The following is a 17938-nucleotide window of genomic DNA, read 5'->3' on the forward strand; positions in this document are numbered from 1 at the left end:
GGGTGCCCCTGCTTGTCCTGATTTTTTGTTTTTAATAGAGACTGTAAGTAGCGTCAGCAAAGCAGAATAACCTGCTTAAAATAATTTTATGGTTACGTTTAGTTGGTTGTCATTATTTCTCAAATACTTTAGCTTTAGTTTAAGGGTTCACCCACAATTTAAACAACTTGTTTATTTAAATACCTATTGTTTTGCTTCCTGGCCTTTCCCAACAATTATAAACCAGCATAATTAAGGAGGTAGAATCAAATTGTTCTCTTTTTATTTTTTAAACATGAAATTAAGCTTCTAGATCTTACTGTTAGGCAAAATGCTGGAAAAATCTCTAGGAAAGACAAGAAAATGTTGAGTGAAAATTCCTCAAAGTAAAGAAAAAAAATGACTCCTTTAATATATTTTTCTGTACTCATTTGTTTTGGAAAAATCTCTAATTCTCCCAACTTTATCCAGGGTAAAATCTGGAATTTTGTTGTCATTTTTGAGACGCTGTCTGTTTTCTTCAGGGGTTCAAGAAGCTAAGTTCTTTGCAATTTCCTTTTCCATTGCCGAGGGATCGATTGCAACATAAATTTGAGCCTGGAAGGCGCGGAAGACGGCGATGCCTGTCAGATTTTCCATGATAAAACTCTGCTCTCCGTTGCGCAGAGACCGTTGATTTGCCAGAAACCCCAAAGGGATTTGCGAGGCACATCAGCCTTCCCCAACCTTGCCTTTGCGTTATCTTCTGGGTAGATGAAGATCTTGGAGCAGTGAAATGAAGGCAGGTGATAGGCAAACTGATCCAGTGGAACAGCTTGTCTCCCAGAACATCGGACATAGAATAATAGAGTTGGGAGGGACCTTGGAGGTCTTCTAGTCCAGCCCTCTGTTCAAGCTGGAGACTGTATATCATTTTAGACAAATGAGTGTCCAATCTCTTTTTGAAAGCCTCCAGTGATGGAGCACCCACAACCTCTGAAGGCAATTTGTTCCATTGGTTCATTGCTCTCACCATTAGAAAATTTCTGCTTAGTTGTAGGTTGCTTCTCTCCTTGACTAGCTTCCATCCATTGTTTCCATCCATTGCCATCTGTCAGAAATGGTGTAGGGCAGGGGTGTCCAAACTTGGGAACTTTAAGATGTGTGGATTTCAACTGCTGGCTGGGGAATTCTGGGAGTTGAAGTCCATAAGTCTTAAAGTTCCCAAGTTTGGACACCCCTAGTGTAGCGTCTCCTGGTTGGGTGGGGTGTTGGACTAGATGACCTACAAGGTCCCTTCCAACTCTGTTAATCTGTTCCTCATCTTTCTTTTTGGTGATTTGGAAAATAGTTTGACTCCCCCCTCATCTTTTTGGGAACCCTTCAAATGTTGGAAGACTGCTATCCTGTCTCCCCTGGTCCTTCTCTTCACTAGACTAGCTGTGTCCAGTTCCTGCAACTGTTCATCATATGTTTTAGCCTCCAGTCCCCTCATCATCCTGTTTGCTCTTCTCTGCACTCTAGTAGAGTTTCAGCAAGCGATGGGTGCATCATCATTTGAGGTTTTAAGGAAGAGACTGGGGAACCATTTTTCTGGGATTGTGTAAGGAACTCCTGCCTTGAGCAGGGGGTAGCAGTAGAAGACCTCCAAGGACCTCCCAAAGCTATGATCCCAGTATTCACCCTGGCTTAAAAGGTGTCAATAAAATCTAGAATCATAGGGAAGCTCTCTGCTTAAAATAGGGTGGGTGCATATATCGTTTTAGACCTCTGCACATCTTTTCAACAAATTCTGCTTGGTTTTTAAAAAAATATATAAAATAAACACGTGAAAGGTTTCCTGTTTTAATAGGCTGTGTTTTTTTCAAGGCACGGCCTCTGCTACAGACCTAGTACTATCGTATGCTTGTTTCCTGGCACGCCTCTTCCTCATGTGGTGCAATATTTTCTCGCCACAAGGTTTGTGAGAGTGGTGGGTGCACGTTTGCCTACCAGCCAGGCTGCTTCCTGAATTAGGTGACCGGAATCTAATCGGGTTGGCTTTTCCGTTCAAAGTTCTCCTCTTTATGGTCCTGCTAGCACTGATAGCAGACTGAGATTCATCTCCCTGCAAGTAGAAAGCTAGCCCAGGAGAGAGAAGCAGGAGGGTTTTTCTCAGTGGTGAAAAATAAATTACTACCAGTTCGGTGGGCGTGATAGGGGAAGGATACTGCAAAATCTCCATTCCCTCCCCTCTCTGGGGCCAGCCAGAGGTGGCATTTGCCGGTTCTCTGAACTACTCAGAATTTCTGCTACCGGTTCTCCAGAACTTGTCAGAATCTTCTGGATTTCACCTCTGGGTTTTTTCCTTAAATGTTTTACTTGCAAGCGCACTTGGAAATATGTGTGTAATTGGTCTGTTTGCAATGTGTGCTTTAGGCAAACAAACAACATTTGCCTAAAATACACCTTAACGCAATTTACGTTCCAAAATAAGACTGCATGCGCCTTCAGTTTGTAACGATGTCATCTGTTAGGACGGTTCGTTTAGCTGTCTCAAAGAGATCCACCAGCGCAAAATTTATTGAAAGGTGATGGGGTGGAACCTTGGCAGGGAATGCAAATGACAGAGGGGCAATTTTATCTTGCAGGCCAATGCACTCCAGGAAAGCAGGCCTCTCTTATTGTGCAGGCTGCCATTTGCTACATCTGCAAAGCTCCAGAAGGCTTGGGAGTGTATCCTAGAGAGGGCAGGGAGTCCTTGACTTATGACAGTTCATTTAGTGACCATTCAAAGTTATGACACCACTGGAAAAAGTGACCGGTGACCATTTTTCACACTATGACCATTGCAGCCTCTCCACAGTCACCTGATCAGCATTTAGACACTGGAGAACTGACTCAGACTTATGACAGCCACAGTGTCATGTGATCCCTTTTTGCCACCTTCTGAGAAGCAGAATCAATGGGGAAGACAGATTCATTTAACCACCGTATTACGAACTTAATAATGGCAATGATTCACTTAACGGTGGCAAGAAAGGTCACAAAGTGGAGCAGAATTTACTTAACAAATGTCTCACTTAGCAACACAATTTTTTGACTTTACTATGATTGTAAGTTGAGAACTAGAGATTGGCCTGGAGGCTAAAACATATGATGGACGGTTGCAAGAACTGGGCATGGCTAGTCTGGTGAAGAGAACAACCAGGGGAGACAGGATAGAAGCCTTCCAATAGCTGAGGGGCTGCCACAGAGAGGAGGGGGTCAAGCTATTCCCCAAAGCACCCGAGGCCAGACAAGGAATAATGGATGGAAACTGACCAAAGAGAGATTCAACCTGGAAATAAGGAGGAATTTTTCTGATAGTGAGAACAATCAACCCGTGGAACAGAAGTTGCCTTTGGAAGTTGTGGCAGCTTCAGCACTGTAGAGTGGGGGGTTGGACTAGATGACCTACAAGGTCCCTTCCAACTCTGTTAATCTGTTAAACTACCTGTATTTTCACTCTTGAAAACAGAATGGAAAATTCCCGCATTGCCACACGTCTCTCCTTCCTTTCTTCTCTTGACTTACTGAGATGCCAGGGAAAACATTACGTCAATAATGGGTTTCTGTACACATAATGGGGAGAATGGAGAGGGAGGAACACTTTTCTTTTGTGTGGGTTTGACATTTTCTGATTGTCTTGACTCATGTTCAGTTTTAAACAGTTTCCCACCCACCCCCCAAAAATTAAGATTCCTGTAAGAGTCTTTCCTCTGTATGTTGATTTTTGAAGGAATGGATTGCATAACAAGTACAGGGAGTTCTTAACCTATGACCACAATTGGGCCCAAATTTCTCATTGCTAAGCAAGATGGTTGTTGAGTTTTGCCTCATTTTATGACTTTTCTTGCCATAGTTGTTAAGTGAATCACTTGTTGTTCAGTTAGTAACACATCTGCTGCAGAATCCTGCTGGGGACCAAGCAACCTCAACAAGAGAGCCAAGTTTCCTGGAACGGATTTGATCCAGGTGGTCTGAAGTGCTTTCTCTTCTTTCTTTTTAGCTTCCTGCCGGCTGTGTCCAAAATGTCTTCAGAGTCAACTTCAGCCCACCAACGGTCTCCACCTCCCAGGGCTCTCCATCTGCCAGAAGGCCGCCGGACCAGAGACCGCTCTCCTTCCCCCATGAGAGGTTACCTGATCCCAAGCCCACTTCCGACTCGGAGGAACCGCACATTTTCAGCGTGAGTATGGAGGCGAGGAGGTGAGACCGTGAGTGGGAAGGAATGAGAAGGGGTCTAGGAGTCCTTCCCCATTGCAAAATTGTATAATTTGTCAGAAGAGTAATTTAGACCCAGCCTTAGCAGAAACAAGAAACAGACTCCTTGCCCCGAAAAAACTCTATTTATCTCCTGTGACTTAATGGCATTCACACACCGAAAAGTCCTGCAAAGAGTTAACTGCAGTAACAGACCTTATGAGTTCCTTGTGATAATTGCCAGGAAATCCGCAAAGCTGCAAATTAAGTTGTGGCAAGCAGTCTTTGTGGCACGAAACACAGTGAGCAAAATCTTCAGAAATACGAACTGTTATCTCCTACGACAGCCACTCCCCTTTCCTTCTATTTATTCCCCAGCCAGGGAAGGGCCATTCAGCGTCCACGTGCTTTGCTTCCCAAGTCAACTCCTTGTCCTCCGTTGTTCTCCTCTCCTAACAGCTCTGCGCATACATACATCTGGAACAGGCCACAGCTGTTCTTCCTCCTCACTCATTTCAGCCTCCAAAGGCAGCTGCCTCTCCGGTGGCTGGGAAATGCCAGACAGCTCTGGCTTTGCATCCGACACGGAGCTTCCATCAGAGCCTTCCCCAAACTCCAGCACTGGCCCAAGTTCCTCCTCAACCTCCTCATTGTCCAAGTCTGCTCCACTGACAGCTGGTGGGCCACAGCAGAATAAATAAAAATGAAATCCAGACCGCTGTGAGGAAAGAAGAAACATTTATTCCAAAAAGCAAACAGATTGCCATTAAGGGCAGCTGCAGAGAAGTGAGGTACAGCAGCAGGCTTTCATAGGGGGAGCTTGTCCAGGATGTGGAGGTGTTTGCTGTTTTTACTTGATTAACTTAGTTTCAGCTTGACTGTCAACTATCTAGTGGAAACACTGATTCTCAGGCCATGGGGGAGTCTGTTAACGTTTTAAGGGAAGACGGAAACAGTATAAAGAATAAAATATAGTTTGATATAGAGCTTCTCACAGGGCACCTTATTTTCCTAACAACTGAAGTGCACCTTGGATGCTCTTCCGTTGAAGGGCCCTGCAAATATGAGTTGCATTAAGGATGCATCTTTAAGAATGCTGAGTTTATGGTCAGGGGTTTGACATTACAAGTTTTTTTTTCATATCAACTGGACATCATCTAGAACAGGGGTCCCCAAACTTGGCAACTTTAAGACTTGTGGACTCCAACGCCCAGAATTCTGGGCATTGGAGTCCACAAAGCTTAAAGTTGCCAAGTTTGAAGACCTCTGATCTAAGTGTAGAGATTGCAGAGGAAGGGATTACAAGAGAATAAATTATGCTGGCCGGAGAATTCTGGGAGTTGAAGTCCACAAGTCTTAAAGTTGCCAAGTTTGAAGACCTCTGATCTAAGTGGAGAGATTGCAGAGGAAGGGATTACAAGATACTACACTTGATCCACTGCATGCGCAGTGGAGCTGCGCTGGGGTGATGGCTTGCATGCCCACCTCCCACTGGCCAGCTGGTTTTCGGTTTCTACTGTGCATGCATGGGGGTCGCCCATGCATGCGCGGGGTGGTAGTCAGGGGAGCGCAGGGGTCATGTGTGCATGCGTAGGGGTGGATCGCAAGGGGGGGCATGCACACATTGCATTATGGGTGTGTGCATGTGTTTGTGCTGTTGCATGCGCACTTTCGGCCCGTAACAACAGAAAGGTTAGCCGTCACTAGTCCAGCTGATATTCTTCAGGTTGGGGCATTTCGAATATGACATTGCAGAATGGGTTTGGATAAAATTGGCAGAGAGTTTGGGGGGGGGGTCAGTGGAGAATAGATAGGATGTGGTGTCAATAACAGCTGGCTTTGATGTCCATGTTCTTCCTGAAATGTCTCAAAACATAGACCAAAAATGCTGGTCCCCCTCCAACTCAATGCACTTGAAGAGAAGGAATCAGAAGGCAGCTGCTGCCTGGGGAATTCTGGGAGTTGAAGTCCACACATCTTACAGTGGCCAAGGTGGAGAAACAAGAGTGTAATCTCACATTTGCACCGTTTTGATTGGTCCAAATGAAGGCATCATCTTATGACCACCCTCCCGTAGTTATGAGTCACTTGCTAGTTCTCCGAAAGGGATTTGCACCCACCAGTAACCAGTGTGACATCAGACCAAGTGAGAAGCACACATGACTCAGCCATAGGTAGTGGTGTCACAATTGCATCCAGGCCAGAAGCTCAAAAGTTGTGCAAGGGAGGGAGGTGGTGAGCAGGAGAGAAGGAGAAGGACATGGGAGCCAAGCTGTTCCCAGCTTCTCCCACTCCTGGTTGGTAGGAAGGGTGTGCAACCACCCTGGCATCTCCATGGCATCAGAGCCACTTCGGTCCAGTAAGTCAAGGTGAGTGAGAACTTCAAAACTCTCAGCCAGGTGTAGCCACAAGTATGAGCAAGAGTTCGTAGCTCAAAGTTCCTCCTGGTTTTCCCCTTAATCCGTGGAACAACTTGCTTCCTGAAGTTGTGGATGCTCCATCACTGGAGGTTTTAAAGAAGACCTTGGACAACCAGTCATCTGAAATGTTATAGGGTCTCCTGCTTGAGCAGGGGGTTGGACTAGAAGACCTCTAAGGTCCCTCCCAGCTCTGTTATTCTGTTAATTCTGAATGATGAGCCATCAGTGGCCTTCCAGATTCTGTTTTTTTTTTCTTTTTCTTTTCAAGCTGCATTGAGTTAGGTGGACCATAATTTGTGGTGCACGTTTGAGACATTTTATGAAGAACATGGAACTCAGTGGGCTTCAAAGCCAGATGTTAGTGAACAAGGATGGAATGGACAATTGATTCTGGGTTGTTTTCCCCCTTTTCATTTTCTGATCTTAATGTTTGATCTGGCCCAGTGATGGCAAAACTTTTTGGCACTGAGTGCTGAAAAGGGAGCATGCACATGCTTGTCTGGGCCGCAACCAGGAAGAGGAGCTGCCCAGGGGGACATGTGCGCCCCGGGAAAGGAACTTCCAGTTTCAGGCATAGATGCTGTTTTTCTGGATACTGGTGCACCTGTGTGTCTGATAATCGTCTGGCTGGCGCACATGCCGAAAAACGGAACACCTGCTCTTCCTGTTTCCGGCACTGCTGCCCGCACGAAGGCCAGCTGATCATTGTACACGCATGCCATAGCTTCTCCATCACTGGTGTAGCTGTACATTTAATTTGAGTTTTTTTTAAAAAAAAGATTGCAATAACATTTGCAGGCTTTTCTTCACGTTGCTGTTCTGTGTTTATGCTCCAGTTTTATTTATTTGTTTATTTTTTTATTTATTAAACAATTTTATAGAGCTGTCCAACTCATGGGCGGTTACTCTGGGTGGTTGTTCAGCGTTAAAACCCACTGTTAAAAATCCACAATTTAAAAGCCACCACACCTCTTTACTTCTAAAAACCAGCCCATGGCAGACAGTGGGTCCACTAAATAAACATGGTGTTCAGTTAATGACTGCCACAAAAAAGGTTGCAAAAATGACCAAACAGGAGTGACAATTATAACTGCCAGGCCTAGTTATAGCTGTAAATTGAGAATGTATGAGTTGGTCCTTGCTCTTCTATAGTTGCCATCCATGCAAACCCCCTTATAAAAGTACATGCTTCTGCCTTAAAATCCCCAAACCCCAAATCTTCTCTCTCTCTCTCTCTCTCTCTCTCTCTCTCTCTCTCTCTCTCTCTCTCTATCTCTATCTCTATCTCTATCTCTATCTCTATCTCTATCTCTATCTATCTATCTCTCTATCTCTCTATCTCTTTCCATCATTATTCTGTTTCCTTGAAAATAAGACCTCCCTGGATAATAAGCCCAATTGAGCTTTTGAGCACATGTGCTAAAATAAGCCCTCCCTGAAAATATTGCAACACAGCAGCAGCCATGAGGTGACCACACTCGCTGCCTCCTGCACCTCAAAAATAATAAGACTTCCCCGAAAATAAGGCCAAGCGCTTATTTCAGGGGTCAAAAGAAAATAAGACCCTGCCTTATTTCCAGGGAAACACACTTGCTCTATCCATCCATCCATCCATCCATCCATCCATCCATCCATCCATCCATCCATCCATCCATCCATCTATCTATCTATCTATCTATCTATCTATCTATCTATCTATCATCTCTTGTTTATCTCATATCTATCTCTTTCGCTCCCTTTCTCCCCCCTCCCTTCTCTCTCTCCCTGTAGGCCATATCAACGTACAGGTTCAAACCCATATTATCATCTCCTAATCATTGACTCCATTCCTGTCTCTTTTGATCTTCAGGGTTTCTGAGATCCATCAGGCCTTATTTACCCCTTTTCAAGCCCAAGGATGAGATCCTTGGCTTTTAAAAACAATTCCTGAGATATTTAGGAAGCCAACTCCTGCCCTTGCAAAACCCACGGAACAGGAATGGCTTTTATGTAAAAGTAAAGCTAAATTTTGAAAAGCAGAAGTTTCAAAAAAAGTAAATTAAACCTTTATTGTCAATACACAATGTGTGTACAATGAAATTGAATGAGACTCCCTTGGTGCAGTATTTCCCCCCCCCCGCCGCCCCCCAAAAAACCCCACAGAATACATCTCGGTAGGAAATCTTGCTAGCTTAGAACAAAACGAGGGAGCTAGAACTTCCTTTAAAGCGAAGATGGTCTCCCCCACCCAGGCTGGTTGCTCTTTTCCGATTTCCTGAAGAAGTCCGTCTTTTTCCGTAGGACAACACGAGCCGCTGAAGGGCCCACCTACAGTGGGGTGTGTAAATGCTTCTGCCGATCCAAGGGCCACGGCTTCATCACACCTGCTGACGGAGGCCCAGAGATCTTCGTCCATATTTCTGAGTAAGCAAACCTCCTTTTGGAAACTGGGCGCTAGTCCTCTTGCTTTCTGGCTGTTGCAGAATTCAAAATGCAAGTAGCTTTCAAGATGAAAGGTAAAGAAAGAGCTGTGGATTTTTACTCAATCGTTGCCAACTACAGGGAACGGTGCTCATCTCCATTTCAAAGCCATGGAAACAGCGCTGTCCAGAGACATTTCCGCCGTCAGACCAATGGTGGGTTCCGGATCCCGTCGTAACCAGTACGCTGCGACGGGGCTGGGCGTCCTCCTTGGTCGCGCATGCTGTGCATGCTTGCACACACCACCGCCCTGCAATGCCCCAGCTGTTTGGCGGAGGTCGCGCAGGAACAATTGGCCCGTTTCCCTCAAAGAGTGGTAAGGAAGTGGGCAGACGGGTGGCCCAATGAGTCACCATTCCGGCATGGTGTCCCCTGCTCCCAGCTACCACCAGTACACCCATACCAGGCCGTACCTCCTGGAACCCACCACTGGGTCAAACATTTCCGCAGCATGATGTTACAGAGCTCTGTTATCTTCCCACCAAAATGGTGCCTACAGGTAGTCCTCGACATAGAACTAATTCATTTAGTGACCATTCAAAGTTACAGCATCGCTGAAAAAAGTGACGTAAAACCCCTTTTCATACTTACAACCCCACGGTGTTGTGAACAAAATTTGGATGCTTCATGACAGTTTGCAGTGTCCAGGGGTCACGTGATTCCCCTTTTGCGACATCCTGACCAGCAAAGTCCATAGGGGAAGCCAGATTCACTTAACAACTGCGTTGCTAAATTAACAGCTGCAGCAATTTACTTAATAACTGTGGCAAGAAAGGTAGTAAAATGGGGCAAAATTCACTTAAGGACTGTCTCAGCAACAACAGCAAATTTGTGCTCCGTTGTGGTCGTAAGTCGAGGACTACCTGTATTTATCTGCTCACATTGGCATTCTTTTGAACTGCTAAGTGAAGCAGGAGTGCGGATGGGAAGTCATCCCATTTTGTGGAGCCTTGAACCTGGGCTACCAGCTTTTCTCCAACCCTAACTTTTCAACTTAGGACCATTTCTTTAGCTCAAAGTTATGATGATGATTTAAAAAGTGAGCTACAGCTGCTCCTCACTGATACAACCCTTGAAGCATCTCGTGGTCACATGGCGGCCATTTGTGACTTCCCAGGGGGCTTCCAACAAGTGGGAGTCAATGGTGGGAGACAGATTCACTTAACAACAATGGCCCCAAAAGCTTGTAAAATCGGGTGTGACTCATTTAATCACCATATTACTGAATAATATGGAAGTTTTGGTCCCAATTGTGGTCATACGTCCAGGAAACATACCTGTATTTTTCAGACTATAAGACGCACCAAAATTTTGAAGAGGTAATTTTAAAAAAAAAAAAAGTTTTTGCACTCTGCAGGCCTCCCAAACCCTCTGCATGCCTCTTTTTTTTTTTTTGCAAACAATAGGGCATGCAGAGAGTTTGAGAGGCCTGCAAAGGGCTCCTGGGAGCTGGGGGGGGAGCAAAAACGGGCAAATAACGGGCAATTTTTCACTCATTTTTGTCCTCCCTAGCCCCCAGGAGCACCTAGCAGGCCTCCCAAAGCGTATGCATGTCCAATTTTTGCAAAAGGGGCAGGGTTTCAGCAAGCCAAAAATGCTGCATTCAGTGTATAAGACGCACCCAGATTTTCAGCCTCCTTTTTTGGGGGGGGAAAGATGCATCTTATACACTATTTGGAAATGAGCAACGATACCTGAGGGGCAGGCTGGTGGGCTTCAAACTCAGTATGTTGTCATTTCATTGATGATATCTGAGCTGGTTGGAAACAATCAGGATTCAGTGCAGAGGTCAGCCAAGGGAAAGCTAGGAAGGAAAATAAACTGCCCTTCTCTAAACCTATCATCTGCCCCACAGAAGGAATACAACAGATCGTTTGGGTTCTCCCATCCTGCAAAACCAGATGGAAGGGAAGAAACAGAAACATTCAAAATAATAAGCAGGTTCAGAACAGATCGTCTGCAGAACGAAAAAAGGGCCCTGGTGCTTTGTAATTTAGATGAAAATCACGAGGGAGACAAAGATAAATAAATTCATGCACACAGTATGACACGTGGACAGAAATGGGTTCTCTCTTCTAATGTTAGTACAACTGGCTCGGCCACTGGAAATAATATTTGGGGGGCCATAAAAGGGTTTTTTTCTTTACAAGGGTCTCAGTCAAGAGAGGAATGTGTGGTCAGCAAGTGACGGACACCAAATTAGACGGTTTTTAAAAAGGTCAAGAAATGGGTACGAAGAAAGCTTGGCAGCTGTTCCCTGTTAGCATGCAGGGGGCTTTAAGTGCCAGGTATGTTTTGCCAAGGGCAGCGATCGAGTGCCCAGCCAATTACTGTATTTTTCGGACTATAAGACACACTCTCTCTGCCCCCCCCCCAAACAAAAAGTGGGTGGAAATGTCTGTGCACCTTATAGAGCAAATGTTGCCAAAGCCCGCCTACCCTTTCCCATCCTTCGGCCTCTGCCTCCCAGCAATTTGCCTCCTTGCAGCAAACAGCAAACAGCCCGGTCACCTTCAGCACAGCCTGATTTAACACGAGCAGCTGATTGGCAGTTGGATCAGTCCACGCACCCCATTTCTAGACTCTGCACACTCCATTTTCAGCCTCCACACATATCCCATTTTTGGCCCATTCCAGGCGACAGGGATAAGTTGCAGCAGGGATCGGGCCAAAAACAGGACACACAGAGGCCAAAAATGGGGCACACGGTGGCGCCTGTGCTGCTGGGTGCCAGCAATCCCCGCAGCCTGCAACAGCTGATTGGTGATATTCCAAGAGGCAGATCCAACCTCCAATCAGCTGCTCATGTCCGAAGGTCTTTAGTTCCTCGTAGGATCCATGCTCCAGAGCTTGTCAGGTGTGAGTCCCTGTTGGTAAAGTTGGACCTTGGGGGTCAAGTGGGCTTGTTGTTAACGTACCTACCTCCAAACAGCGTTGCAACAGCCCTCCCCTCGCTCCTCGAGTCAGTAGCCGAGCTGGCAGTAGAGTTCCCCAGGCTTATGGTGCTGGGAGATTTCAACCTGCCTACGCTCAGCGAATGCTCTGATGGGGCGCAGGAGTTCATGGCTTCCATGACAGCCATGGACTTGACCCAAGTAATTCGGGGTTCGACTCACTCAGCGGGTCACACACTTGACCTCGTATTCCTCTCGGAGCAGTGGAGACGTGATCTAGAGTTGAGGGGTATTAAGATCTTGCCCTTGTCATGGTCTGATCACTTCCTACTGAGGCTTGACTTTCGGAAACCAATCCCCCACTGTAGGGAGGAATAAACGATTAGGTGGTTTCGCCCCAGACGCCTAATGGACACTTTGGGATTTCAGACGGCGCTTGGAGTGATACCTGACACTCTCGTCCACAGTCCGGTGGAGTCCTTAGTCGCTGCCTGGAATACACCAGGGGAAGGTCTTGAGTGGAGTTTATGGAGCGAGTTTCAACTTGTCTCTCCTGAGGAAGTGGACAAGGCCATGGGAGCGGTGAGTGCCTCCACCTGTATACTGGACCCGTGCCCCTCCTGGCTGGTTTCGACCAGCAGGGAGGTGACACGTGGTTGGATCCAGACGATAGTTAACACCTCTCTCCGGGAGGGAACCTTCCCGCTCCTCTTAAAGGATGCGGTGGTGAGACCCCTCCTGAAGAAACCTTCTCTGGACCCAGCCATTTTGAGCAACTATCGTCCAGTCTCCAACCTTCCCTTCGTAGGGAAGCTTGTTGAGAAAGTGGTGGCCTTTCAACTCCGACGGTCCTTGGATGAAACTGATTATCTGGATTCCTTTCAGTCTGGTTTCAGGCCTGGTTACAGCACGGAAACTGCTTTGGTCGCGTTGATAGATGATCTATGGCGAGCCAGGGATAGGGGTCACCCCTCTATCCTTGTGCTCCTTGACCTCTCAGCGGCCTTCGATACCATCGACCATGGTATCCTTCTGCGACGGTTACGGGAGGTGGGAGTGGGAGGCACCGTTCTTCGTTGGTTCTCCTCCTACCTCTTGGACAGGTCGCAGTCGGTGTTGGTCGGAGGGCAGAGGTCGACCCCTAGGCCCCTCAATTATGGGGTGCCGCAGGTTTCGGTCCTGTCCCCCCTCCTATTTAAGATCTACATGAAGCCGCTGGGTGAGATCATGCACCGGCACGGGATTAAATACCATCAATATGCGGACGATACGCAATTGTATCTGTCCGCCCCGTGCCAACTCAGTGAAGCGGTAGAAGTGATGTGCCAGTGCCTGGAGGCTGCGACCCTACTGGACCGGGAGGCCCTTCAGATAGTCACTCACGCCCTCGTGACCTCAAGACTGGATTACTGTAACTCGCTCTACATGGGCTGCCCTTGAAGAGTGTTCGAAGACTTTAGTTAGTCCAGAATGCAGCCGCGCGAGCGATTGTGGGTGCACCTAGGTACACCCACGTTACACCTATCCTCCGCGAGCTGCACTGGCTGCCCATTGGTCTCCGGACACGCTTCAAGGTGCTAGTCGTTGCTTATAAAGCCCTACATGGCATTGGACCTGGGTACCTGAGAGACCGCCTCCTGCCAATTACCTCCCAAAGACCGATTCGATCGCACAGACTAGGCCTTCTCCGGATTCCATCTGCCAGCCAATGTCAGCTGGCGACCCCCCGGTGGAGAGCCTTCTCTGTTGCAGCTCCGGCCCTCTGGAACGAGCTCCCCGTGGAGATCCGGACTCTTACTACCCTCTCGGCCTTCTGTAAAGCCACTAAGTCCTGGCTGCTCCAGCAGGCCGGGGGGCTGTTGAAGTATCCAGCCCCTCGGTAATTATGAATGTTGTTGTATTTTAAATTGTTGTTTGTCTTATTTATCCCCTTTCCCTTTTTATTGTAAGCCACCTGGAGTCCTCCGGGAGTGGCGGCATACAAGACTAATAAATTCAACTCAACTCAGATTGCTCCTGGGGGCTGGAAAGGGCAGAAATGAGTGAAAAATTGGCCGGTTTTTGCTTGTTTCCCCCTCCCCAAGCCCCTAAGAGCAGTCTATAAGCCTCCTAAAGGCTATGGATGCCCTTTTTTTGACGAAAAACGGGCCATTTTTGGGAGGTCTGCAGAGTGCAAAAACTTTTTAAAAAAATTTGCCTCCTCAAAATCTTGGTGCACCTTATACTCCGAAAAATACGGTAGCTCAAAATGTAAACTCTAGATTCCAACCTGAGCTTAGTGCACAAGATATCTGCCATAACGTCCTACCTGTTAATGACTATTTTCACTTCAACTGCAATAACACAAGGGCTATCAATAGATACAAACTAAATGTTATCCGTTCTAATCTTGATTGCAGGAAAAATGATTTCAGCAACAGAGTAGTAAATGTGTGGGACACCCTACCTGATCCTGTTGTTAGGTCCTCTAACCCCCCTACCTTTGACCTTAAGCTGTCTACCGTGGACCTTATGCGTTTCTCAAGAGGTCCCTAAGGGGGCGAGCATAAGCGCACCAGCGTGCCTTCCGTCCCTGTCCACCGTCCCCCTTTATATGTCCTCTTGTTATGTGTGCATGGCTATGTTTTGCTTATTTTTATCCATTTATTTCTGCAATTTTTGATGTATTTCTCCCACTTGATTCCTTGTACTTGTTAACAAATTAAAATAAATACATTAAATAAATCAAATAAATAAATAAACAAACTTCTAGACCAGGAGTGTCAAATTCAAGGTCCGGGGTGGATCAAACCCGCAGGGTGCTTAGTTCCTCGACCTGAAAAAAGAGGACTCGTGGTGCCTCTGTCAGAGAAAACGGAGCTCGGGAAGGCCGTGCCTGGCCCGCCTGGGCTCTGTTTTTGGTCACGATGGCCGCAGATGGCCTCTGCCAAGGAAAATGGAGCTCCGTTTTTGCTGGCAGAGGGCTGCAGGAGGCCGTCTTAACCAAAAACGGAGCCTTGATGAATGACACTGAGCTGTCGATGCCCACCCTGGCCATGCCCCCCTCCCCGAGGTCAAACACAACCCTAATGCGGCCCTCAATGAAATCGAGTTTGACACCCCTTTTCTAGACTATGCTCTTTGAAATAACAATAGTCTTCCATATTGCCAATACGGGGACACTGTGGCTCAGTGGCTAAGACGCTGAGCTTGTCGATCAGAAAGGTCCTTAGTGCCGCATAAAGGAGTGAGCTCCCGTTACTTGTCCCAGCTTCTGCCAACCTAGCAGTTCGAAAGCAAGTCAAAAATGCAAGTAGAAAAATAGAAACCACCTTTGGTGGGAAGGGAACAGCGTTCCGTGCACCTTTGGTGTTGAGTCATGCTGGCCACATGACCACAGAGACGTCTTCGGACAGCGCTGGCTCTTTGGCTTTGAAACAGACATGAGCACCGCCCCCTAGAGTCAGGAACGACTAGCACAGTTGTTCGAGGGGAACTTTTACCTTTACCTTTATTGCCAATACAGGGCAACAGTGAAAAAAAATAACCGTATTTCTATCCATGTTTGTGAGGATTCTGAATAACCCTGGTTGACCACTTCAGAGGCAAAGAATTTGGATGGACGAGGCATAGGCTATTTTGGATCCTCCAGATGTTTGACTCTTCCACACTTTTTTGGCATTGCTGGCTTGGCTGGCTGGGAAAATCCAGAACTTCTGTGGACACCAAGTTGCCTATCCTTGGAGGAGTTGGGCTCATGGCCTTAATCCAGCTGCAAGCTCTTTTCATATACTGGTGTTCAGATTAGACCAGACGATTGATCTTAGTTTTCTGGTACATGGTGTGGGTTGGATGGTGGATGAGAAGAAGCTAAGCCTGGTGGAGGCGTCCCAAAGGTGATTTTTCAAGAGGCAACTGGACTTTCTTAGTTTTTCCTTGAAGATGTTTCGCTTCTCATTTAAGAAGCTTCTTCATTCAGAACCTGAAGAAGCTTCTTGGATGAGAAGGGAAATATTGTGGTCCACCAGCAGCCTGCGGAGTTGGCAGCAGAGTCGGACAGTGAGGAAGTTGGGGTGGAACATGGGCCAGTCCTGGAGTCTGAGGAAGGCTCTGACGACGGCTCTGCATCCAAGGCAGAGCCCTGGAAGTTATGTGCTGCCTCCAGAGCCAGACATCAGTGAGGCAGAGGAACAGGGGGAGCCTGTTCCCAGTGTGCGCATGTGCAGAGCTGCCTGAAGGCAAGAACAGTTAAGACAAAAGGGACAACTCGGAAATAAGGCTTGGAGGTGATTGGCTCCTCCCATAGGACATAAAAGAGGAGCAAAGGCACGTGAACCTTTGCAGGAAGCAAGTTTGTTTGTTCTGATCAGTTTAAATTCTGAAGCTCCTTTTTGACTCTGCTCCATGTGGCCTTGCAAACTAATTGCCAATCAGGTCTTTGGCAGTGTTTCAAGGGAGATAAAGGTGGGTGATTATCAGCCTTATCCCGAAAGACTTTGGCAGACTTCTGTCAGACGCCCCTTGAAAAGCACCTTTGGGGCAACTATGACTGAGAATCCCCATAGTCCTGATGGGAGGTGGTGCATTGGGACAGCCGATTCCCTTCCATTAACGTTATCGTGGTCTCCTTCCCTTCTCTTACAGCATTGAAGGAGAGTATGTTCCGGTAGCTGGTGATGAGGTCACCTACAAGGTGTGCACCATTCCACCAAAGAACGAGAAACTTCAAGCTGTAGAGGTCAACATCACCCACCTAGCTCCGGGCACGAAACATGAGACGTGGTCAGGACACGTGGTCAACTCCTAGAGGGAGTTCTGAAGCCATGTTGATTGAAGAGGACTATTGGATTGTGTTCAACAACTTAGAGTAGCCAAGCCCGATGAGTTTTCTGCAGATTGTGTAATTGAAAGCAGGGTTCCAAAGGTAGCCAGATTAAACCCTTTTTTAATAAAATAAAAAGAAATAGCACCATGATTTTCAAAGTATATAAATTAAAAAGTGGAAAAAGTCAGTAGTGTTTGGGCTGGCAGGAAAGCAAATGTTTAGCTTTTGCTTTACAATTTGAATGTGTGTGTGTGTGTTTTTTTTCCCCATTGAGCAGGATACCCAAAAGATCTTAGAAAGATCTCATCTGAAGAGGAGAAGTTGGAACCGATCCATATGTTCAAAAGATGATCCCTCTGGGTGGTCCTTCCTCAATCTGATACCTTTCAAAACGCAAACTTCCCACTCGGCAGGCCAGGCTGGCTGTGCAGCGTAGTGGTTGAAGTCCCAACACATCTGAATAGATCAGATTGAAGAAGGCTAAGGTCAAGAGGTTTCCTCCTTTGGTGGTAGTTTAGGAGCAAACAATGTAAGAGAATGCTTCTTCGCTTTATAGCAGAAAATTACTGATTTTACTGGTTTTTTTCTTTCTTTTTGGATTAGGGAAACCAAGGTTAATAGCTTGAGGAAATACCTACAAAGGGTTTGTGTTCCTATAATTTGATGTTCTTGAATATTTTAGGACAGCTAAAAAAGCAACCAAAAGCTGCCTTTTTGCCATGCAAACTTTTTTTCACCTAGTGTTTTGGTTGAATGTGTGTTAGTTCCTTTTATTTTTATTTTTATCAAAAATATACACATCAGCTTTTCTGGCAGCGGCTTGCTACATGTACCCCCCCCCCCACACACACACCCTTACCTGATTCAAACTTTGAAATCATTTTTTTGGCTTCTTCAGGTGACAATCTCTGCTATCACAGCTGTTGTGTGCATGCACATATTTAAAGGTTTGAGGTTTGCAGTTTGTAGTTCATCTTCGTTTCAAAACGCCTTTTCTCTTTGTCCAGCGGGAAAATAAAAAAAAGGCCTGAACAGTATTTAACTTTTAGGAGGGTGTGGAGGAAAATGAGATGTTTGGAATGAGTTCCCTTTGGGGTAGGAATTGTATGGAAGTATTAACAGTCACTGACCAATGAGAGATAAAATATTACAAATAAAATACTTGCAGTTTGAGGAAA

At 46.4% G+C, this 17938-nt stretch overlaps 1 protein-coding gene across 5 annotated transcripts in view; it reads left to right on the plus strand.

The window, feature by feature from the left end:
- CARHSP1 (calcium regulated heat stable protein 1) overlaps positions 1 to 17938 on the plus strand; it is a 32174-nt gene extending 14236 nt beyond the window's left edge. For 4 of the 5 annotated variants that reach the window (XM_087729500.1, XM_087729502.1, XM_087729501.1 and 1 more), the window contains 3 exons: positions 3989 to 4168; positions 8883 to 9005; positions 16580 to 17938. In XM_087729500.1, coding sequence (XP_087585626.1) covers positions 4011 to 4168; positions 8883 to 9005; positions 16580 to 16742 — 444 coding nt within the window. In that variant the 5' untranslated portion in view covers positions 3989 to 4010 and the 3' untranslated portion in view covers positions 16743 to 17938. Of the gene's footprint in view, positions 1 to 1897; positions 1918 to 3988; positions 4169 to 8882; positions 9006 to 16579 lie in introns of those variants that run through there. The other variant, XM_087729504.1, reaches the window with a different exon arrangement.

This window comes from Thamnophis sirtalis, unplaced genomic scaffold (genome assembly GCF_051295495.1).
Source record: "Thamnophis sirtalis isolate CommonGarterSnake01/CBP01778 unplaced genomic scaffold, rThaSir2_p1.2 scaffold_14, whole genome shotgun sequence".
Lineage (NCBI taxonomy): Eukaryota > Metazoa > Chordata > Lepidosauria > Squamata > Natricidae > Thamnophis > Thamnophis sirtalis.